Source organism: Trichoderma gamsii, assembly GCF_001481775.2.
Source record: "Trichoderma gamsii strain T6085 chromosome Unknown Scaffold_15.2, whole genome shotgun sequence".
Lineage (NCBI taxonomy): Eukaryota > Fungi > Ascomycota > Sordariomycetes > Hypocreales > Hypocreaceae > Trichoderma > Trichoderma gamsii.
The window spans coordinates 79,700-103,643 of NW_020171352.1; the positions used below are offsets into that span (position 1 = coordinate 79,700).

General features: G+C 51.5%; 6 protein-coding genes across 6 annotated transcripts; 4 read left to right on the plus strand and 2 right to left on the minus strand.

The window, feature by feature from the left end:
• Window positions 1–1,709: 1,709 nt before the first annotated feature.
• TGAM01_v204938 (hypothetical protein) lies at window positions 1,710–4,064 on the minus strand (the record flags this gene model as incomplete). Its single annotated transcript, XM_018803607.1, has 1 exon — window positions 1,710–4,064. One exon carries the CDS (start codon window positions 4,062–4,064, stop codon window positions 1,710–1,712), a length of 2,355 nt encoding a protein of 784 aa, XP_018663304.1.
• Window positions 4,065–4,704: 640 nt separating this feature from the next.
• On the plus strand, window positions 4,705–5,274 carry TGAM01_v204939 (arginine-10; the record flags this gene model as incomplete). The annotated part of the gene is made up of 2 exons (XM_018803606.1): window positions 4,705–4,709; window positions 4,752–5,274. 2 exons carry the CDS (start codon window positions 4,705–4,707, stop codon window positions 5,272–5,274), a joined length of 528 nt encoding a protein of 175 aa, XP_018663303.1.
• Window positions 5,275–7,125: 1,851 nt separating this feature from the next.
• On the plus strand, window positions 7,126–8,467 carry TGAM01_v204940 (hypothetical protein; the record flags this gene model as incomplete). Its single annotated transcript, XM_018803605.1, has 3 exons — window positions 7,126–7,753; window positions 7,811–8,210; window positions 8,266–8,467. 3 exons carry the CDS (start codon window positions 7,126–7,128, stop codon window positions 8,465–8,467), a joined length of 1,230 nt encoding a protein of 409 aa, XP_018663302.1.
• Window positions 8,468–9,032: 565 nt separating this feature from the next.
• On the minus strand, window positions 9,033–10,620 carry TGAM01_v204941 (hypothetical protein; the record flags this gene model as incomplete). Its single annotated transcript, XM_018803604.1, has 2 exons — window positions 9,033–10,193; window positions 10,273–10,620. The coding sequence occupies 2 exons, from the start codon at window positions 10,618–10,620 to the stop codon at window positions 9,033–9,035; spliced, it is 1,509 nt and encodes a 502-aa protein (XP_018663301.1).
• A 4,146-nt stretch (window positions 10,621–14,766) lies between these two features.
• On the plus strand, window positions 14,767–18,318 carry TGAM01_v204942 (hypothetical protein; the record flags this gene model as incomplete). Its single annotated transcript, XM_018803603.2, has 1 exon — window positions 14,767–18,318. The coding sequence occupies one exon, from the start codon at window positions 14,767–14,769 to the stop codon at window positions 18,316–18,318; it is 3,552 nt and encodes a 1,183-aa protein (XP_018663300.2).
• A 3,475-nt stretch (window positions 18,319–21,793) lies between these two features.
• On the plus strand, window positions 21,794–23,780 carry TGAM01_v204943 (hypothetical protein; the record flags this gene model as incomplete). The annotated part of the gene is made up of 4 exons (XM_018803602.1): window positions 21,794–22,000; window positions 22,141–22,202; window positions 22,378–23,217; window positions 23,285–23,780. 4 exons carry the CDS (start codon window positions 21,794–21,796, stop codon window positions 23,778–23,780), a joined length of 1,605 nt encoding a protein of 534 aa, XP_018663299.1.
• Window positions 23,781–23,944: the final 164 nt, after the last annotated feature.

Here is a 23,944-nt window from a genome sequence, read left to right on the forward strand (position 1 = left end):
GCATCTCCTGATCGGCGGGAAGTAGCAGCGGAATCGCTCGCGTAGACTCCAGAGTGGAAGTCCGAAAACTCCTCTTCCCCATGTTTTTTGGAAACTCTTGCCGTCTAATGCCGTGTAATCTTACAGACTGGGCCATGGATCCTACATACTTGGCAGTGCTCCTGTAAATAGGGCGCGTCTTCCACATCTCAGCAGTGCAAAGCAACGAGTGCGCCACCAGAAATAGGCCGTGGATGATGCTTTGGAAGCGGACATACAGGAGGGTCCAACGGAGAGAATCGGAGCTTCAACCACCAACTCTACTTACTAGCCAGCGGTCTAATATAGTACTGTTCCGTACTCAGCTGCGTTTACTATATGTGTCGGTACCTGAATCATACGGTGCTCATCTGCTGATCCAAGCCAAGCTCTGCTGGTGGAATACAGCCTTTGTGTCGAGGTTGGGGCCACGCAATCGCCTCAATCACGATCATCTCGGCGTTTCCCCCATAGTTCGGAGTCTTTGTTATCGGAATCTGACCCTGGTCTGTCGCCATGCATACTCATGCATGCATGCATGTTCGTGACGGGACGGGCTTCTCCACCTCCGCATGTCGCAGTGCTAATAGCCCTGGCCTATCGGCTGCTGAGTGTGAAACCCCGCGGTTATTATTGTTTTCTTAATAATATTTATCAATTTTTCATGTGCCTCGAGATGATGCTTCTTTGTTCAGGCGCTTACAAGTACATAAGTGTAACTAGATACTAGTATCCAAGCAATACTCCCACAAGGGACGAGACGACTCAACTTGTTGCTGTTATTGGCAATCCCGGTAGGAATACGTGATAAGCAGAACAGGAACAGGCGCTGACAGATCTGACGGCGGTAGCAGAAATGACATGTGCCTTGTCGTCGCAATGCCTTGTTCGCGCTCAATTACCCAATCCGGCCACCTTGACTAATCGCCAACCGGGCAGCCAAGCCACCGAGAACCGTTTCAACAAATTTCCCTCTTTCGTATAGTAGTCTGGTGTAGGCTTATTCAGTGCGCCGAGAGCAAAAGAAACTCTCATCCTTCTAGAATTCACGCCACGAACTGCGGTACCTGCCGTTCAAAAGCTTGTTTTGGTCTGCCGATTCGACGGCTGCGCCGGTATCGTGTTCGCCACTATATCCTTCTTTTTACTAATGCCTATCTCAACGTCAACGTCAACATCAATGCCAACATAGATGTGCTTCTGTTGCTTATTGCTTTATAAGAATCCTACTGCGTCGCCGGACGCATCGCCGATAGCCGATCGGTCCCCGGGTATGTGATTGCGCAATAGCCCGGCCACTGCTCTTATTGCGCCGTGAATAGTGACATCGTTTGTGCATGCACTAAAGCTATAACCTTACCCATTGATGTCAACGCTCCGACATCTCTGGCATCTCTGATTCTCGTGATTGACGGGTGCTGGTCATCAAAGCATAACTTCTTGATGCTTCATCTAATATTTTATAGTCTTTGTAAATCAATTGACAGCAAATCAAAAGTGTGCAGAGATTAACATCACAGTTCCGCCCAACCCTCCTGTCCCATCCGTTTTGTAATAACACTCTCGCTGTGCCATTTATCCTGGTATTTTATATATGCTTTACTCCGTTTTCTTCTTCTTTGAAGATGAGTGGATCATGATGGTAAATCATGCATCTTCCCCGCAAAAAAATTGCCTCAGTCCCAACACTTCTATGCCCACGACTCAAGATTCTGGACAACACATCCTGCCTGGCCATCTTGTCTATGAACCAGTCTGCCAATTGTGTACACACGCTCATCGCCACTGCGCAGAGCCGATACCATAGCCTCAACTTGACTCGCCTCGACGGCCACCACCATGCCGATACCTGAGTTGAATGTTCGGCACATCTCTGCCGGAGCGACATTACCAGCTGCCTTGAGCCACTGGAAGACGGGGGGCATTTCCCAAGTACCATACGCAATCTCCGCTGCCAATGAGTCGGGGAGCATGCGAGGCACGTTCTCAAGCAGTCCACCTCCGGTGATGTGAGCGAGACCCTTGATTTGGCCGAGAACGGGCAGCAGGCTCTTGACGTAGATCTTGGTAGGTGTCAAGAGGGACTCTCCAACGGTCTTGGAAGAATCCCAAGGAGCAGTCGAAGAGTAGTCCAAGCCAGCGGCCTGCACAATCCTTCGCACGAGTGAGAAGCCGTTGGAGTGGACACCGTTGGATCCGAGACCCAAAAGGACGTCGCCCTCGGCCATGGCATCCTTCCGAGGAAGCATGCTGCCGGCGGTGACAGCACCCACCGCGCAGCCAGCCGCGTCGTAATCCTCGTCCTTGTACATGCCGGGCATTTCGGCGGTCTCACCGCCTACCAAAGCACAGCCGGCCTGGATGCAGCCGTTGGCGACGCCCTCCACAAAATCAGCAGCGGAAGCAAGGTCCAGCTTGCTGCAGCCGTAGTAGTCGAGGAACATCAAGGGGGTAGCACCCTGGACAACCAGGTCGTTGACGTTCATGGCAACGAGATCGATACCCACGGTGTCGTGCTTCTTCATGGCTTGCGCAATCATCAGCTTGGTTCCAACACCGTCAATGGCGCCAACCAAGATGGGCGCGTTCGGATATCCGCACTGCGAAAGGTCGACTTCGCCTCCAAAGCCACCAATCTCGGCGCTGGCTCCGGCTCTCTTAGTGCTAGCAACAGCCTTCTTAATTTTTTCCACAAAGTCATTGCCGGCCTGGATATCCACGCCAGCCTGGGCATATGTCATGGAAACCTTGCTCGTGTCTCTGAAAGCACGGTGGGCAATATCCTTGCGGAAGAATTTGCCCTCAAAGTCAATGACGTTGGACGCCAGAGCAGCATATGAGGCATCGACGGCAGCTCTGAGTGATTCTCCGACAGAGTTAATGGCAATCACGCGGCCACCAGACGTTTTGAGTTGACTTCCATCAAGCTGTGTGCCGGCATGGAAGATGGTGCTTCCCGCAGGAGGACTCTGAACGGTCATCGGGGTGCCCTTGGCGTAAGAGCCAGGATAACCGCCAGCAGCAAGCACCACTGTAGCACTAAACTTGTTCTCAATGGTGATGTGGACGTTGTCTAGATAGCCGCCTGTACAGGCCAGCATGATCTCGGCCAAATCGGTGTCGGCGGAGAGCAGAGGCAGCACGGTCTGGGTTTCGGGGTCACCAAATCGCACGTTGTACTCGAGCACCTTTGGCCCAGCGGGGGTGATCATGAGACCTGTGAACAGCACACCGCGGAAGGGCTGCTTCTCCTGTCTCATACCGGTGATGGTGGGCACCAGGATATCCCTATCGATCTGCTGGACCAACTCAGCAGTAGCAATGTTTGTAGGCGCATAGCAGCCCATGCCGCCAGTGTTTGGACCCTGGTCGCCATCGAATATCCTCTTGTGGTCTTGAGCCAAAGGAAGAGACTTGATGGAGTAGCCGTCGCAAAAAGTGAGAACGCTGAGCTCATCGCCCTGAAGGAACTCCTCAATGACAACTTCGTCTCCAGCATCGCCAAAGGCCTTGTCAACCATGATTTCCTTCAGCGCATCCTTGGCCTCTTGCTTGGTCTGTGGGATAATGACACCCTTGCCAGCAGCCAGACCGGTGGCCTTGATGACGACGTCGTGGCTGATGCTGTCAATATAGGCAATCGCTTGGTTGTAGTCGGAAAAGTTCTCGTAGGCAGCGGTAGGGATATTGTATTTCTTCATAAAGTCCTTGGAGTAGGTCTTGCTGCCCTCGAGACGAGCAGCCTCCTTGGAGGGTCCGAAGCAGGGAATGCCGGCACTGCGAAAGAAGCCCTCGACACCATCGACGAGGGGGGCCTCGGGGCCAGGGACGGCGAGATTGACGCCATTGGCCTGGGCGAACTGGACGAGGCCGGCAAAGTCTTCGGCAGAAACAGAGGAGACGTTGGTGACCTTGGGGCAAGTTGCAGTGCCGCCGTTGCCAGGGACCGCAAAGATGGCGTCGACTCGAGGAGATTGGCTCAGTTTCCACGCCAAAGCGTGCTCGCGGCCACCGTTGCCGATGAGGAGGATTCGAAGGCCAGCCATTGTGGAAAGTGACGAACTGACGGAGTTCCTCCAAGGATATCAAGTCAAGATATCTCCGTTCGAAATTAAGGATGCGACAGAGGTCCGTCCAGCACTTGGAGGGGCCAATGTCAGAAGCCTCCCGAGAGAGGAAAAAAAATTTCGAGCTCGAATGGCTGCTATTTTATCTCTCTTAATAGCAGCCAATAAGGGCCATCGATTGTGTCAAGCAAGCTAATTATTTTTCTTTGAATTGCACGTCGAGGTGGGGTGGAGGCGGGGCACTGATCAGCGCGCTACGATAACGGATTATCGGCCACTATTACTCAAAGTACCGGCGCCGCCAGTCTGCTAAGACTCGCCTAATAAAGCTGCAGAATCGGTACAACAACTGACATGATTCCCATATCCACCCAACGGCAGCAACCACTTATCAGCTCAGATTTTTTTTTTCCCGCGGGGTCCTGCCACCAGCAAAACTGTCCCTCCATGGCCGATCGGAGCCATTCAGTCACTGTTAAGAGCTCTTAAGGCTCCACCACCAGCATCCAGATCAACGCGAGCAATTGGAAGATGAGATCAAGCTGTTGCATCTCGGGCTTCATCTTGTCCTTTTGACTGTACCACATCAATCCCGGCTTCCTCTGCCCAGTTACCCTCAATGAGGTTGACTCAGCCTCACTCTGCACACAGACTGGCGTAATACAGGCGGTCTGAACCCTTTGATGGTCAGGTACGACGAAAGTCTTTACTTGGACTGACTCTTCTACAAGCCAAATGTTCCGAGAAGCATCGATTATGCCCAGCAAATGCAAAGTCTGGCATCATCATACAAGAAGAATTTGAGAAGCTTGAATCAGGCCTCTGTGAGATCGAGAAAGATTGGGGAGCCGGCACATTTACTACTGTCCCCGGCGTCGATGAATATGTCTCTACTGCCAACGAGCTTAGGCTCGGTGAGATCATTGGAAAGAATATTGCTGGCAAGCTCCACACAGGGCGCAACCGCAATGAACAGGCTGTATGTAATATGCTGATGCGGTTCCGGAATGGGCTTCGAAAGATTGGGGAGCACCTGGTTAGCTTCCTCAACATCATCGCAGCCCGTGCTGAGCAGGAGATTGACTACGTCATGCATGGATACACCCCTTCAGCGCCCTCAGCCCATCTGATGGAGTCATTGGATGCTCTCATACGGTTTCACTTTTACCGGCGATTTCGAGAGGCTTAGGGAGGTCCTTAAGCGCATCAACAGACCCCCTGGACTGTGGCGTTCTTGCCGGCAACCCCTTTGGGATCGAGTGATATGATTACCAAGGAGCTTGGCTTTGACGGCCAGTTTTGAAATTCGTGACTTTGTATCATAGGCCCTTCAGTGGGGCGCCATGTCATGCAGCATATTTCTCGCTGGGCCGAGCTTCTCACTATCTACTCTACCGCTGAGTTTGAACTCGGCCGTCTTTCGGATGTTTACTCTACAGGCAACTTCCTGATGCCTCAGAAAAAGAACCCTGACAGTGTTGAAAGATGAAGGCTTCTTGGCATCTCTTTATGCTGGCTACAGATGCTGCCGGTTATCTTGTTCGCAAGTAAGCTCCCTTCCGAGAGGCGCGCCACATCTCTAGTCGATGTGTCGCCAAGCCCGAAGAGACTGGCATTTCCATAAATAAGCTCTCTTCTAAGCAGCTCAAGGCTATATTGATAGCCGGTTCAAAGAGGATATTGCCGGGGCGTTTGTGTATGAGACGAGCGTAGAGAAGAGGTCAGCCAATGGCGGCACCAGCAAGTCATCGCTGTTGGAGCAGATTCAGATTAAGACGGCACGGCACGGCATCAGTTTGAAATGAAATGTTGGGTTCAAGATTGAGAAGATGTAAAATGAGGTCAACAAACTAAATTTTTTCTCGAAAAGATGAAAAAAATCGTAACAGCATGTGTACCAAATCTTAGGCTGTGCAAGTTTTGACCCATTGGATGGCCTCTAATACTGCCTACCCATCCACATCAAGCAGCTCAGCCAGTCCTGGGGATTTGCCCTGCTGAGGCGAGGCAGCCGAGTTGCCGGGAATCTGCTGATGGGATGAAAAGCTAATATTAACATCGAACCAGCAGTTTTCCGCATCCACACTCAGCTTTAATCACTGCCATGGAGGCGCGAGCGAGGCCAGCTGACCGCGTCTATAAGCGGCACGGGACGACGTCGATGAGGCACCCCGGCCACGGGAAGGGCTTATGCAAGGCACTCGTGGCATTACGCACCAATGATGTTGTCGCCACTCGTCCACGATTTCGCCATGTCGCAATGGAGGCCTTCCAAGGACCTGCTTGTCTCTGGGCCTGGTTCTGGTTCTGGTTTTGGTTCTGATCACTGCGGAGAATCGTCGTTGGTGCAGGGCCGATCCGAAGCCCGTCCGCAGCGCTCAGCTACCCCACCGCCCACCATCAGCCTCTCCGTTTAGGTCATAAGAATCTCGCGATAGGGCCCTAAACAAGGGGCTGGTTAGGGACTATCGAAGCTGAACCCCTCCCCGGAATCTGCTTTGCTTGCGGCAACCTTTTTGTTTAATCATCCCCCTTGCGTCTCATCTCACTCCATCCTGCGTTTCCAAATCGCATCTGCATAGGATTCTGCTGGCTACGGGTGATGCTCCTATTGGCCATCCCCTGCTTTCTCAGTGCCTTGTTACCCGTACTTGCATTGAAAGCGGTTTCTATTTAAATGCAGATCACCCCTCAAGGATCTTGGCCGTTGTAATCAATACATAACGACTACGCAATACATATTCCCCCCCTCTCTTGCCTTATTTATATCTTCTGTCTGCTTCTTTCTCGTCATAGAATCTTGTGCCACCTCTTTTTCTTACTTCTGTCTTTTGCATCTGACGATATCAAAGGCTGTGCACGAGGCCTCTTGGTACCTGTACCTGCTGACACCTACGACCTTACTTCAACGAGATCCGAATATAGTACACGATACCAAATTGTTTGAAAGCCTCACCTAGACTGGCAGCCACCTTTTTCTGGAAAGGATTATTCTTATATAAATAAACGCTACTGGCAGCAGTGCTCCCGCGCTTTCAAGATGGACACCCAAAAATTGGATTTTGTGCCCTCTAAGATCGCCAACGACATGCAGGTCCGAACCAGACAGCACAGAAACTTCGACAAGATCGAAGGCCAACTCGTCGACCCAAAAGACTCCGCTGCATACCAACTCTCCATCAGCGGCGTCCTCAATAATTTGAGCCTATGGAACCCCTTCAACAAGGCAATCGTCAAGGGCGACATTGTGTGGCTGTTCGACAACACCGCCTTCAAAGAGGCTGAGAACGAAGAATGGCAGGCAGAGTTTATCATGGCCGTGTTTGAGAACGAGGCAAAGTGCAAGGTCGCCGATATCGTTACCAGCATTGCTAGTGCGGTCGGCCTGGCTGACGATGCAGAGGAGCGCAAGACGATTGAGCAGAGGCTGATGCCGTTTCTGTGGGACATTCGGACTGCGAGGACGACGACCGTAGCGCAGGGAGATTTGTCTTTGAAGCTAGGGCCGAGCGGTTTTAATGGAATTGCGACGAATGTCTGCAAGCTTTTACATCATAGCAAAGGGTCGTTTACCACCAAGAAAGCCACCCTTGACGTTGAAGGCGTGGAGGGTGTTTTGAGTATGCAGACTCATTTTGCACTGCCTGAAGGCTGGGGGATCATCTCTGGTAAGTACGGACAGGAAAAATGTATACTTTCTGTGAGGAAGCTAACATTGATCGTAGATATTGATGACACAATCAAAGTTACAACAACCAGCGACCCCGTCAGCATTCTCAAAGAAACCTTCATCAACTCTCCATCTCCAGTCCCAGGAATGCCCGAGCTCTACGCAGGCATCAAATCCTTCCTTCCGCATGACACGCCATTTTTCTACCTCTCCGCATCACCCTACAACCTGTATCCTTTCCTGAAGGATTTCCGAGATACCTATTACCCGCCAGGAACTTTTATCCTCCGAGACTCTAGCTGGAAGACCGTAACTGGACTGCTCTCTTCTCTAACTGTGGGCACAGAGGAGTACAAGGTAGACCGTATGAAGAAGATCAACTCGTGGCTTCCCAAGAGGAAACTCATCGTCTTTGGAGATTCTACACAGTCGGATCCCGAGGCCTACGGCGAGATGTAAGACAATGCCCTCCTTCTCCCTTGACACATGCTTATTCTAATACTTTGACAGTTACCGAACGTTCCCCGGCTGGATTAGAATGATCTTCATCCGCAAAGACACCAATTCGTTCGCCGTGGGGCTCGAGGAAAAGAATGAGCCACAGAGATTCGAAAAGGCGTTTACGGGTATCCCACGAGAGGCCTGGCACGTCTTTGAGAATCCTGACGAGTGTTTGGACCTTGTCAAGGCTGCGGTTAAGAGAAACTCATAAGAGGTGGATCAGATGTTTAGTTATTTGTTTATTTGATGCTTCTGTTATGATAGCGATATAAATTTATGCATTTTGGGTACATGTATACGATTTGAGATTGTTTCGAGGCTGTACCAAGTTATAGACGTCTTAATCTCACATCTAGGGCTGACTTCTCCCTAATACTTAGTAGGTATACCGCATACCTAAGTAAATATTACATATACGAATACACAATAATCCTATGACTGCTCCCTTCTCTCCCTCATGCCAAAAGAACATCATCCTCTCATCCAAGATTCGGTAGAGGGTTCCCAGGCACGACCCATTCAGGCGCCCAACGCTGACAATCCCTGGCTTATCGTGTTCCCTTTTTAGTTTTTATGTAACGTTGAAAAAGCCCTGTTAAAAAAACGCCTTTCGCCAAACCTATATGCAGTATATCGTGCCCAGCCAAAAAAAATATATTATATCATTCCCTTCTCCGTGTATAATCCCCCTCGTCTGATATCAAGAGTAGCCAGTATATACTGAATAACCTCTTCAATGAGCCATGGAAAAAAACAAAAACAGATAGCCATTTCTATCATACGAAAAGCTGGTCTTTAATTTGTTCAGCCGTCTTTTTCGCCAATTCTTCCTTGGCGCGCTCTCCGAAAGTAAATCCATCGTAGAAAAGGTGGTCGTTGGGAACGTCGCATTCCCGGCCGGTATGAGATGCGTCAACGCCAGTAATAGCTCGGTTGGCGGCAATACAAGGCGTCCAGACGTCAAAGAAGCGCATGGCGCCATCTGCGGGCATGGAGCCTCGGCCTCTGCTGTCTTTGAGGCCTGATCGCTGCATTTCTTCCTCCGTCATGGCATCCAGGACATTCGAGACCAAAGTGGATTGCAGCCCCAGTCGTCGTGGATATGGCGCATAAATGATGTCCTCACCGGCAATTCCCTCTTTATTATCCGCGTCTTTAGGCTGAAGCGCTTCGGGGAGGTAGCGCAGCAGAGATGTCATTGTCGGAACTGCCACGGCTGTTTCAATGCCTTCGTCTTCGATGCCCTCGGGCTTGGAGTCGGCCTTCTTTCTCCACTGCTCAATCTGCTTAGCAACTTCAGAATTCCATCTTTTGGTGAGATAGGCAGCGTTGCGCATCTGAACACCTCTCGACTGCGGTTGAGAAGGGATGGGGCGATTCTGCCAGCCTGGGGCCAGGGTAATGTCGAAGAGTTGCGGAATGACAACTCGGAAGCTCTCCATCCTGCGCTCATCGGGCTTGCTATCGGGCTCTGGGTGAGTGAGAGCCTGGACCTCAGCCTTGGTAACATTGGACCAGAAATCCGAAAAGGCAGGAGACTTGGGGTTTAGCGATTTACGATAGAGCAGCTCGATCTGAGAAAAGATGTTTGCAACCGATTCGTCAATGAGTCGTTCACCCGAGGCCCGCGGAAGCGAAGCCAGGTTCCATGTCTCCCATGTACCAAACGAGAAAACCCACAATGTCTCACGCGGCGGGAGCTTGGGAGGGGCCATTGTGAGAAATCGTTGAACCTGCGCCACTAGATCGGGTGTCTTATTGGGCACGGGATATTGCTCCGAGATGTACAAATTGTCGAGCGCAGGCTTTTCCGTAAGGTTGACCTGCTCGGTAACCATCTCCAATGCTCGAATCTCGGTGCCGTAGAGGCTGTTGGAAGTCAGGCCAGGTTGCACATCGATCGGAGGGACAAAGGATAGCACGGAACGGCAGTTGAGCTAGGGGAAATATATTAGCGATTCTGTATGTACATGTATAGACAGGCTATATGAACAGCTGTGATGACGGCGCACTCACCTGTTTGCAGAGATGCTCTGGCCACGATGTCTGTGTATGCTCGGCATCGGGCGCACTGCCCAGCAAATCTTGCGAGCCAAAAACCACGATGCGCAGGTCGCTAGAGGCGGCCGACTCGGGCGCAGACCAATTGAGAATCTGCTGGTAATTGTCGTTGAACTGCAGCGGCACGAAGAAGAAGAGCATGAGCAGCGCAAAGGCAACGGCGGTGATCTGCAGTATGGACCGCGGGCCGCCCCGCCACATGCGATGCGAGCACACGACCAGAAAGGCCTTTGCCTGCTGGCTCCATCTCGACGACCCGTCGCTCGGCAGCTGGAAATCCGACGGCTTGATGAACCCGCTCATGCTGCCACAAGCTCCCGGGTTTGGCGAGGCTGAGGAGCCTGGGGGCGGTGCGTGGAGGAGGCGAAGAGGAGATGGCGACTTCACAGAGCGAACATAAGACGAGGTTCGGGCGAAGAGCTGACGAAGAGGGCTCTAAGGCGGCGGATCGAGGCTACCTGGGAATTCTAGAAATGCAACGGCGCAAAGTATATAGAGATTTTCCTTTGGCTTGTGAAGAGGCCAATGCAAAGCCTATGCGACCGACCGACCGTGGAGATGCACAATCACGGACCAAGAAACAAGGAGATGGTATTAGCGGCAAGAGAAGAGTTGGATGTAGCAATAGTTTGGAGGAAGAGGAACAATAATGAAGAAGCGAGAGTTGAGGCCGATTGTCGAGCTGCGGAGGAGAAGAAGTCGGAGGTCCAGGGGGGGACTGGAGGATGTAGGTGACAATACGGGGGAGATTTTCTCTTGGATTGGCGACCCTGCCGTTATGCCAAGTCTGGAGCACGGGCACACGACCAAACGGCTAAGTAGACTGGACTAAGTGCCGAATTTGGGGTGACAGCAGCACTTAATCCTTGCCCCCAAGCCTCGAGCTTAAAGCAATGGTACGTACGCCAATACGTAAGTCGCCATTGCTGCGGCCGACGTACCGTGTACTTTGCTCGCAGCCATAATCACGTCAATGTGTAGTAACTGGTTATTGCTATGATCCACTAATAAGCTGCTCCTAAGGATATTGCTCCGAGCTTTACAGCGCCACAAACGAATAGGTGGATTAGCAGGATCTGTTCTTCGTGTATAAGGTAGGCAAATCCGTCAAATGTCCCTATCCAGGCAGAAGAGCTCTTCCTTACTGCCAGAGTGTCTTTTGCGCGCTGCACTTGATTACCCGGGCGGTCAGAAAGCGACTGAAACGCTGCTCTGGGGGCACAGAAGCTTCATCGTTGCCGTGTTGCCGTGCTGGTGGGCGTTTTGATGACGCCGCTTTCGGGGGAGTGGAGACGCCTCTGGAAACAACGATTGCAGATGCTGCTAGATGTAATCCAGAAGGTCGTCCACGATGATCGTGGGCAGCTAGCCCCAAAGCAGGAGCTGAAGAAATGATGGACATTAGTATTTGCGAGTTATGCTGCAGTGCTCCTTGTTGAATTTATCCGATCGTTGGGCTCGAAGAAACAAAACATCCATGTTGTAGAGGGGTAGAGGTACAATTACGAGACAATGCTGGACGTGCGAGAGCACCAAGGCAAGTGCGCACACACAGAGTTCCAAAGACGCATAATACGAGCCTCATCCAAGTCTTGGCCTACGTGTGAGGCAGGCGAAGCACCACCAATCCGATGGACGCAGCGACTGTGTTCTCTGCGGCGGTCGTCTCATGATCCCTCCATCTGGAAAAGGGGCACGCGACAGACAGCACGTTTAGAGTGTGCCAAGACTTTTGGCGCGACATCCCCGGTCTTGGCGAAGTACTGTCGACTTTGCGCGATCATCAGAGACTTCAAAAGTTGATCCAGCGCAAAATCGACAGCAGAGTCGCACAGCAATCCCTGAAATGCACTAAAGAGAGAAATTCTCAACTTGCAATACTAGAGTGTGGGGAAGTGCTGCAGAATTTTAATAAAAGGTTAATACTAAACGCTGCACTAGGACATGACGGTGGAAAGAGGCTTAACAGGTCAATTTCCATTTCGATGCCTGGCACGTTTCGTCTGGAGTTCAAAGTACCTGTACCTGCGCTTCGTGCAAGTCTTAGCCCGAGCTCCACCCCGTATATCCAGTTCCCGGGTATCCGTCCATATGCCCGCTGCATCTCCGCTACAAAAAGGGTGCTCTCAGCAGCTCAGTGGTAGGCTGAGAAAAGAAAACACTGTAAAGTATGAGGCAAAAGGACGAGTAGGAAACATTGAATAATGTCGCAACTTGGGGAATAAACAACGCCGGTATGAGAGCTTGAAGCCAAGTACTAAGCCACTGCTCATACACCGATATGAGCGCTACACGCGAGCTGTCAAATGTCACGATGTGTCACTCGGATGCATTTAGCCCGCTTTTGTTGGCAGAAGAAGCTTGGCTGCTTTCACCATGGCCTTAGAAACGCCATGCTTCTATAGTGACATCCAGATCTGATCAACGATCTCTCATCGTGTCGATGCCATCCATTAGCGTCCTGTTGGCAAGATCAAGTGTCGTGATGTGAAGAGCCTACCAGAAGCCTAAGTCATATAAAGGACGCGGCTGGGTCTACCCCATACTTTAGGTACTGCCCTGTCAAGCCGATATTTTTTTTCCCAGCAGAATACGAAGTAGCACTCGCAGCCGTCTTTTCGTTTCTGCATGTCTAGCCTGCAACACGATGAGCTCAGATCTCTCCGAGACCCAGATTTGGTCCCAGCGTCCCGTCGGAAGCCTCTTCCGATAAGGCTGCGTCAGTCAGCTGTGTACATAAACCCGAACCCTGCTTGGTGGACTTGACGATGACTTTTTTTACGAGGCCCAAGTTTGTGTGACCAGGTGTCTATAGATGCACATTCAATAACAAAGTTGAATTATTCGTTTTCCGTAGGATGCTACTGGTTCAGAACAAAAGCGCCTGCGTGAGAGCTCTGACTGGATTCCAGGTAGTGCGTACAAAGTGCCTTGCAAAACGTGAAACGAAACGAAAATAATTTGTTCCGTTTGGAGAAACTTTTGCGACATGATGCGTTCTGGGCAGAAATCATACGAGAGTTACAACTGACGCGACTAAAACAGTGAGCAGTTACTTACAAAATTTTGAATGTTGCAGATAAATGTAAATAAAATAAAAATTATCATGAATTATATTTTCGATATTTTAGAAAAACAATTCCGACTGAATGTAAGCAAGTGTAGGGGCTTGGACGATTTAGCTTAGATGAATGAACTGGATTCTTACGCCTTCCTACTCTTCATCATTGAGCGAGGAAAAAGGTAAGCCAATTTTCAGTGTTCCGCACGCAGTAGTTGACATAAGCATGTATTTTATTATGCTTTATTTCAACGATTGGTCCTTTTTTACTGCTTGTTTTTGCGAAGAGCCTCAGATGGATAATCATGAGCCGACCTGAGCCTCAAAGAACTGAGTTGTCTCAGGGTCCAGGGTGGAGAAAAAACGTTTTGGGCGTTTTAGCCGCTACCAGTACTGGCGACTTTCCAAGCTTCAAGCTCGTGGGCTCGTGGGCTCGTGGTTGACAGCCAGCCACAGTTGGTAAAATTGACAGCCTTTTAGCGGGTGCTGTCAGAAAACATTGATGCAACAGTTGCTACTATTGAAGCAATGCCGCAAACTCCCAAGCACAAACCCTCTTTCACCGGCTGAGTCCCTTTTTCTTCAGCCGTTGCCGAAATTAGTACAGTGGGCAGGGGCCTAATAGGGCGCTGTGTATCTCAGATGCGCCGGCAAGCTTCTTCCCTAGCATAGCATAGCCCTGCGTCTAGTCAGCCTCTTCGAGCCAAATTCTTCAGCAAACCTCGGCCAAGGCGGCTGGCTGACCTCATCTTCCTTTCAATTTCGGTTGCCCCGTCGATTCCATGAGCGGCTCCCTCCCTTGGGTAACTAGGTGAGGCGCACGTGGCTAGACTGGCATCTGGTATTGTTGAGACGGCCCAGAGCATGAGGCCTGAACCCAAGGAATGCTGCCTGCTCGCTGCCGCTACCTGCTGTATCTGTGCCTAGCAGCTGTCAACATCGCCCTGTTAGTGCTTGTTGTTAGTGGCGCCCCTGCCTGCTTACCCGGGCCGTCTGCATTTATTTATGGGACTGCCCATCGTCGGTCGATCGCGCCTAGAACGGCGTCGCACACACACCAGCTTCTTCGCGTTGAATTGTCCGGACGGCTCCATTGCAGAGGCATCCATCTTCGAGCGCCCGCTTCGCTTACTCGAGATAGCGCGAGATCTTCGACGGCGACAGCCTCAGGCATTTTGGCGCACGTTCGCGGCGCCTGGCAACCTCGTGGCAGCTACCGCCCATTGTCGCCTCAAACCCCTCCCAGGTCCCATCGACAATGTACAGGGTGCGCCGCGAGCTATGAATGCGCCTGCACTGCGTCCATCGCCCTCCGAGTCTAGGATATCTTGTGCAACCGCCTCCAGCGTTCTCTGACGAGGGCCGCTGCGGCTCCGTCGCCCGACGACATGCTGTCCCATTTGCGCTTCCACCGGCGAGGGCCCTCAACCCCGACCTCGCCGGCTCCAGATCAGCCCTCGCCATCGTCTCAGTCTCCTCTCAACGCCGACTCCCCGTCTCCTCTTGACGCGCAGCTGGCAGCATCCGCTTCTGCCTCTGCCTCTGCCGCCTCTGCTCCCGCCTCAACCTCCCTGCCGCCAACTTTGCCGCCAATAGCCCGCGTGACGTCAAACGAACTCAACCTCAATCCTCCCCAGGTCGAAGAGAGGCGAGATGTCGAGAAGCCAGCGCAGCCGCCCGTCAGCCGCCCGTCACAGTCCCAGAGGCCTGGATACAGCAGCACTGGCTCGGGTTTCATTGGCGGCGTCGCTTTACGGAACTACCAGCGGAACGTGGCGGCACAGCAGGCTGGCGACAGCTCCAAATTTGATGGCCATGCCCAAGCTTCGCATCAGGCGCCCGCCCTGAATAACGTCGATCTGACAACAAGGCCATCGCCGCAGACGCTGGGCGGTTCAAAGGCTACAGCTTCGCATAGTACCAGTAGCGTACCTTACTCCTCTTCATCCAACCAGCGACTCCCCGGATCTACACCCTCAAGTAGTGTTTTCAATATCGAGCCTCAAAAGGGAAAGAAAGGGCTGCCATTTCTCAAGAACCCAATGTCTACGCTATTGCTGAGGAGAAAGAACAACCAAAGCCTTCAGAATGCCCTTCCTCCCCCCCTAAGCGGTCGATCGGATGAATTCACCTATGATCCTCGTATCAAGGGCACTCGGGTGCATGACTTTAGTGCACCAAGGCGCAAAACAAACGCTCCTGTTAACGATACCGTTGCTATTCGCTCTGCTTCCTTGGCCAACATTGCGCTCGAATCAGGTGTTGGTCCTCGCGACGGAGTAGATAGCCGGGGACCTGTAGTATTGGATGGACAGCAACAGCGTCGCATGCTGAGCAGCGCGTCAGACCCAGCCCGCCCTGAGTCTGGGAGCACAAATTCGCACACTATTGCTCAGTCATCCAGCGTATCTTCCGTTAGGACGGGCTCTTCTACTGCAGAGCAAGCCTTCCCGTATGATGACTATATGATTATGAAGAAGAATGATTCGGCTCTCCAAGCAAATCCCTCAATAACCTCTCAGATACCCGTCCAAGATAACGACGGCTCCAAGACGGTGGCGGGCTCTATACGAACTACCCGATCTAGAAACGTGTCCCTTTCATCCATACCGAGACACATGAAGAGCACGTCTTCACGATTCAGCTTTGACATGATCGGGGCCGCCAAGCAGGAGAAGCTCTTGGAAGAACGGCATCGACAGCGAGAGCTGGAACAGAAGGCAGCACAGACTGAGACAAGGGATTCTCGCTTCGACGACTTTGACGAAGATTCTTTTGATTACGATGCTATGATGGATGACGATGGACTAGAAGAAAGGATACCAGGAGTCAACGCCGATTATGATGAGGAAGAAGAACCTTATTTCGACGATCAATATTATGAGCAAGAGGCTCAGTATGTCGAAGATGAATTGGATCCAGACAATGATCAAGAGAACTTTGCTGGTTTTGCGTTTCAGCGATCTGATGCGACTTCATCCCTGGCAACTCCCCAGAGCGGAGAGATGATGGCAACACCTAGAGATATCGGCGGCGAAGACATTGGTTATTCATTGACTAAAGATACGATTGGGCTGCCAATGGACTCTTTCCTGCCCGAGTCTGGCTTGGTTCCCAATCAGGAGACTGACGCTGAGGTGTCTGGTCTGGGGATCCAAGGCGTTGATGTTGATGCTCCTTTCCAAACACCAGGCGACTTGAGCTCGTACCCTATGGCTGTGCCACCGGCAGCCGGTATGCGCCGCAGTATCAGTGAAGACGAGCTATATTTCGATGGAGGAATGTCTGGTTTCGGAGGTGTGTTCGCCGAAGATTTAGCCGGGGGCCCTATAGAAGATGACGTGCCTTTTGACGAATCGTTATTCGACAATGATGATACAGATCAGTTTGGTCGGCCTCTGGCTGGAGCTTTCGCAGCGGCGAAATCTCTACGTGAAAAGAAAAGCAAACAAGGGACACCAGATCAAGGGACACCAGGTCAGAAGACACCAGATCAAGAGACGGCGGAGCAAGAGTCAGAAGTACCAGAAGTACCATCGCAAATCTCGGAATCGCTGCATACTTCCCAGCCAGAGACGCAAACGCCATCAAGTATCGATGAAGAGCAGTTAGATGAGAATGCTGTCCGTGACGCTGACGCTGACGCTGATGCTCTAAGCGACTTGCCTCCTATTTCCGAGACTGACATCGTTGCACCCCAACCTACGACTTACAACACAAATCCGATTGTTGCCTACCAGGCTGCTCTGGCTGCAGCCGCCCAAAAAGCCGCCGAGGCTGGTATGTTTGAACGCGCAATGCCGCAGTCTCCCACCGACGCAGATACCCAAGGCCAGCAGCCCTCCGCAGACCTTGACGAGCTGGACGCGACTTATCACGATGACCCATACGACGATTACGGATACGCTTATGACGATATGGATGATTTTGAGATGGATGATGATGCCATTATCGCGGAAGCAAATGCCAGCGCTCTTGCAAACGATGCCGACGGATGGTATGGACAAGAATTCGGCTTTTATGCCACGCCGATTGGCAACAACGCAGCTGCCAACTTGGAAAGTTATGGATACGCTGCGGGTGGGTTTTTTGGTCCCAAGGGTGCAAGCAATTTGAATCGCAGCGTTAGCGGCCGGGTAATATCAAGAGAACCTAATCTGACACCCATCACGGAGCGATCTGAATATTCCAATAGAAACTCCCTTATGAGTCTTGGCATGCCGCCAATCAGCGGTACACCTATCGTCCAGAGCCCTGGACTGGCTCAGCTGGCCATGATGGCGGATCGAGGAGACGAGATGAACCTGTCAGCTCTCCTTCGACTGAGATCTAGAGCGTGGGGAGGATCGCAGGCAAGTTTAGCTTCTAGTAATGGTGGCTCCCCGCGATCCGAGAGAGGGGATATTCCAGGCTCGCCGCGAGGACCTAGCTTTGTGACCGGTTTCCCTCCTTCTATGGGCCACACACGCAAGAATTCGGCATTCTCCGTTGTAAGCCGCGAATCGGACACTGGCAGTGCCCCTGCCAGTCCTACACTTACAATGCCAATGTCGTTTCTCAACCACAGATCATCAACTGATCCTACTTTCGTCAACCGCGAAGCAGACCTACCAGCAGGCTGGGGAGCGGCCTCAGCATCTCCTGTACAAATGGGATCGAATTTTTTCCAAGAGGGCGTTTCCCCGCTCAGCGATCCTCAATGCCCGCCTCCTACCTTTACAATGCCCTGTGGTGTACACCCGCATGCAATGAGCAATAACCAAGAGGCTTCAAGCCCAGAAAAAGGCCACCGACGGCAGAAGGGTTCGACTGATAGTGTATCATATATGATGGAGGAAGAGAGTGGAGAGACGCGGTGGGTCATGGAGCGCCGGCGAACGGGAGAGTTTGGACAGGTGGAAATTTTGGAGCGAGAAGTTGTCGAAGGAGGACGTATTTAGGAATATGTCGACTTGGTGGCCTCGGTGGCTGCCTAAGCAAACGCAGAATTGACTCGCATAACGACGACGGTAATGAAAACGATTCAAGCGGATCAGAAGGTATATATAATATTGGAGACTTGGAGTGGCTTTGGAGCGCGAGGCCTGCTACGTGAGAAAGAAAAGAGATTGCTTGGAATTTTCCTGGATGTATATAAAGAGGCTTTTGTGTTGGATTATTTGGGTAGCAGAGGATAATGGTGTTTAGGAGTGCCCCAGGAGATGACTACGGCGGGCTATTTCCACTAGTCGAAGGGCTTTCACAGGCGATAGGCGACGTTGGAAAATATTACATGGGCAGAGACGACATGGCGCACTGGAAGGGGCGTTTTTAATGCATACCTACATTATAGAACTGCTACGCACGAGGAACGGCGGCTCATACAAGGCTCTGCAAAATTCTCTTGTTATATCACACGATGAGCTGAAACAACATGTATGTTTTAGCTGGGGAGATGTAAGGAGATGTCTTGAAGCTTCGGATACCCCTATTTTCTTCTTATTTTCTACGGATCGGATTGACGAGCGTAGACTTATTTACTTGGGGGTTTTTAGGGAAAAAAAGGGGCCTTTTCCTTTCCACTGTTTGCATTCTCTTGGCTGTTCATCCGTTGTTTGATACTTGTGATAAGAACGCTTCCTAAAGGCTTATTGCTATTAGGAACTGCATAACAAAAATAGTCTGGCTTCTCGACTCCATCACTACTTTCCATGTCCACAATCACTCTGGGATTTAAAAAAAAAAAAAAAAAAACGACCTAAGCGCTGCATTGCTCGTACGAAATATGGAGCGTAAGTTGGACGATAAGAAGAAGTTATCAGGCATACCGCCTTCGTCCCGGCGGCAGAATCACATGATAGTCACGATGATGCGTGCTAGAAAACAGGCTAATACAGCTAGTGGCATGGAATAAAATAATGCCCCATGTCCAAGTCCCCAGGGCCAAGGCGGTGAGCCCCGACGATAGCCGGCTAGTTGTGTTTTTGTTGGGAAAATGGAAAGCAATCAAAGAGCGAATAAGAATAGAATTGAAGAGAATCACAGCAGCCTTGCATGCGAGCTTAGCCTCTATGGTGCCCTGTGTCCGATGACGAGGGCCAAGACGGAGCACATGGGATGCAGAGCCCCTCGTCATAGCGTGGGGGAAATGGAGATTGCAGCCTGTGAGAGCGGCCGTCTTGTTATGTTGGCTTCAAGTGGGGGCGGGAGATTTACTGGTTCATTGGCTAGGTGTTGGTTTTACTGGCCAGTCTGTAGTCTGGAGTACGAGTATGGGGCTGTCAATCTATTGCCAAGGATACGGGTAAAAGAACTTTTGAGAGAGCGAGCCTGGAGGTCTTGGGAGAAATAGTCCAGGTAGTGTCTCATATGAGAAACCCATTTGTGTGGTTGCAGACGGATGAAAAAGGCAAAGGCAGGAATGTGCTCTGTGTATAAATCATGACTCCCCAGCAACAACAGCAGTGTGTATGCATGGCAGCGTTGCGGCGTGGAGGAGGCTGAGATGTCTAGGAAAGGCAAAGACAAGACGCCCGTTGTGCATAGTCGAAATGATGCATGCTTTAGATAATCGCCGCACCATCATGTATGTCATCTCGGCGCACACAGCAGCTTCTCCGCATTGTAAAACTGACTGGAACTCGGCCAAGCAGCACGAGTCGCTCGCATTCCATGGATGTTTTTCTTGCCGGGTAATAGAGTAATAGAGGCGCCCCAGATTCGAACCATGCATGACGCAGTGCTGTCGTTCAGCTTTCGGTTTACAGGCTGGCCAATCAGGGCGTGGCGTCGCACAAAGGCGCGCCGCAAAAGGCACATTTACCTTGTAGAGCTAGACAATTGACCGACGGGAATCCATGTCCATGTCCATGGCATGGCGGTTTGGAGAAGACGATGGCACCTACCGAATGCGATGCGATTCGAGGTGAAGGGGAAACGTGTATCGAGATTGTACGAGAGAGCGGGAGAGGGGAGAGACTGAGATGGAGGAGAGAAGAGATGGCTGATGTGCTGAATGCAAAAGAAAAGATGGAAAATCTAGACCTGGATCTTTTTGGCAATTTGGACGGACTTGGACCCAGTCAATGGCTGATTGCCCTTGCTCTGCACGACATGTGAGACCAGCATTCTGGTGAAATATATCTCGCAAAGGGTCCTCTCGTCCAGCCAACGAAGCGAGCCCGCGATGCCACGGATGCTCGCGACTGCTCCAGAGCTGCTCTGCTCGAGTCTGGCCGAAGCTTCACCAACCCCACTGCGCCATGCCCCTCCAAGCCCCGGGGTCCGGTTTAAAGGCTCACGATGCGAGCTGCGCCTATCAGCGTCTGGCGTTGAGAGCACGGGGGAGACGCTCTGCCGCATGCTGAGCGCTACAAGACCGATTGCCCCCACCCTTTTGGAGTCTCGCTCACCTCTTTTGCTCCGCCGATTGACTCGAATGCCAATTGAGTGAGGAAAAAGCACAGCAGAAAGAAACAAAAAGAGAGCTAAAACAATAGGTGACACCCCCAGCCTAGCCTGGCGCAGACTCCACCACAGCAGAGACCGGCCATGACGCTGATTGGTGTCCAGCGCTGCGTCTTCAATGACAAGCACTGACAAGCACCGAGCAGGAGGCAACACATGCTGGAGATGGGATCTTCGCGTGGTCTTTTACCAACTTAGGGTCCTTGCATTGGCTGCGGTTCTCTAGCCTTGGTCGTGTGCCTTTTTGATTGTTGCGTCGCGTGGCCGTTTCTGCTGTGTGAGGTTTCCTTCTTAATACGGCCTCGTCGCCCGCACCTTTTCTGGTCTTCCTCTTTCTTCTTCTTCTCCTGTCGGTCCTCCCGTGTGCGCAGGACAGCCATATTATTTCTACTTTATTTTATTTTGCTCTGCTGTGGTTTTCTCTAGCAACCACCGCTTTTCTTCTTCTTTTTGCGTCGTCGTCTGCCGGCTTTTGACAAACTCTGGTCTAGACCGTCGCTCAGAGACCGCAATCGATCACCTACAGGCCCCCTCCTCCCTTCTCTCGTCCTACTATTTACATATATCCTCTCGGCGGCAAGGCTCCGCTTCTGGGTGAAACAGGCCGGAAAAGGCTCAATTGGCTTTTTGCGCGTGACGCTCTGTCCAATTCAATTTGCTACGAGAGTTGCTGCTCTCAATAGGTAGTCGCTGCTTTGCTCAGGGCAGCTCTCATCGCTCTAGGTTCAGATTCAGGTCTCGTACGCTGCTTGGCCCTCCAGCTTCTTTTTCGCGGGGGTTTTGGCTCAGCTGAAGATATCCACCTTTTTTGGATAGAGGCGTGCTCGACTATACATCGTCAACCATTTTTTCTCTTTTGTGCTCTCCTGCGAGGCCAGAAATTTAATTTTCTTGCTCTTCCGTGTGATAAGCTAGCGCATCCGTTTCACATCCCGGCCTCAATTCGTGCTTGACCCTCAATCCGCAGCCATGGCTCACGCTGCAAGCCCGGAAAAGTCAGCCATTGACGCCAGCTCAATGGAGAAGAACCTCGAGAGCGGCCACCATCAGACTCAGGATGGCATCTTTGGCGATGTCAGAAACGCCGACGGCTCGTCGCTGCGCAGCGGCGAAGATATCCTTGCCCTGCAGGATCTCGACCCGGCGCTGAATATGAAAATGCATCTTGTGAACAACGTGAGTGACAGGAAATAGAGAGGCTTTCATGTGATCAATGCCGTGAGCGACGAGAACACCAGTCTAATCTAACCTCAAAAATCCCAAAAAATCCCATCCTATTCTGCAGTATCTCAGCACTGACACTGGATTTTAAAAAGGCAATCGATGAGATTGGGTGGACTGGCTACCACACGAAGCTCTTCTTCCTCAACGGATTCGGGTCAGTTGCTCCTCTGCGCCATCACCATTACAATTACCACCGCCATCACCATTCCTCCGAGGATAATCGATTCCAATATGCTTTTCGAGCAGATACCCTTCCTAAGCCCGTATACGACATGAGAAACATGAGACGTGAGAAGTGTTTTGGTGTGCTAATCTGGCTCGTCTCGTAGTTATGCTGTGGATTCCATGATCCTCCTCTTCCAATCCATTGTTGCCACCCAGGCCTACCGCGAATTTGGCCAACACGGCTACGCCAATGCCCTCACCATTGCCGTGTACGTCGGTATGCTGACAGGCGCCCTTTTCTGGGGCTTCAGCGCCGACGTCATTGGCCGCAAGTGGGCATTTAACATCACCCTCTTCATCTGCTCCGGAAGCTGCATTCTTGCTGGTGCCATGCCCAGCTGGCCTACGCTCTCGCTCTTCATCGCTCTCCTAGGCTTTGGTGGAGGCGGCAATCTCATTTTGGATACAACCGTCTTCCTTGAATATCTTCCGGGCAACAAGCAATGGCTCCTCACTTTCCTGGCTGCTTGGTGGGGTTTTGGACAAGCCATCACCGGTTTCATTGCTTGGGGATTCATGGTGCCTGAGAAGTGGAACTGCGTGGACGTTGAGACCTGCACCAAGGCGAACAACTGGGGCTGGCGATATGTGCTCTTCACCGGTGGCGCCATCGTCTTCGTCATGTCGATTCTCCGAATCACGGTCGTCAGACTGCGCGAGACGCCCAAGTATCTGCTTGGCCTCGGCGACGATGCCCAGGTGGTCGAAACTTTCCAGTACCTGGCTACCAAGTACAACCGTCCATGCTCTTTGACTGTTGAGAAGCTCGAGGCCTGTGGAGAGGTTCGAACGGCGCATAGCAAGAACCGATTTTCCTTTTCTGAGACCCGAATTCACTTTGCTGGGCTGTTTAGCAACAGGAAGATGGCCATTTCCACTCTCTTGGTCTGGTTTAGCTGGATGTTGATTGGTCTCTGCTACCCGCTGTTCTATGTTTTCCTCCCGTACGTCGTTTACCAAGAATGTATTATGCCTCAAAATACCAGCAATTTTGCTAACTCAAATTCACAGTACATATCTTACAAACCACGGCGCAGTCTTCCACCGTACCGTCTTCGAAACCTGGCGCAACTACTGCCTCACCAACATCTGCGGTATTCCTGGCCCCATCATCGCAGGCTTCATGTGCAACACGAAACTGCTTGGCCGCAAATACACCATGGCGATTGGTGCCCTGATCACCTGTGCCTTCTTCTTTGCTTACACGGCTGTCAAGACGGCTGCCCAAGATACGGCCTTTACCTGTTTGATCGGATGCTTCCTGAACATTTACTACGGCACGCTGTATGCGTATACCCCTGAGGTTCTGCCCAGCGCTCATCGTGGCACTGGTAACGGAGTTGCCGTTGCATTCAACCGCATAATGGGCATTGTATCCGCAATTGTCGCAACCTTTGCAAACACTCAAACCTCGGCGCCCATCTATATTTGCGCAGCTCTCTTCATCATTGCTGCTGGCGTCGCAATCATATTTCCCTACGAGCCATATGGGCGTCGGAGCTCATGAGGTAGTCTCTCAAATGAGGCTGGTGAGCTCTATTTCAACAATATAGCAGCCCCAGCTCAGTTTATCTTGTCATAAAGCGTTGTGGAAGAGAGTGGAGCATTGTATAATGAGAGAAAAAAGTTCATAGATAGATAGTGATACCCAATTAATAGATAAATATATGT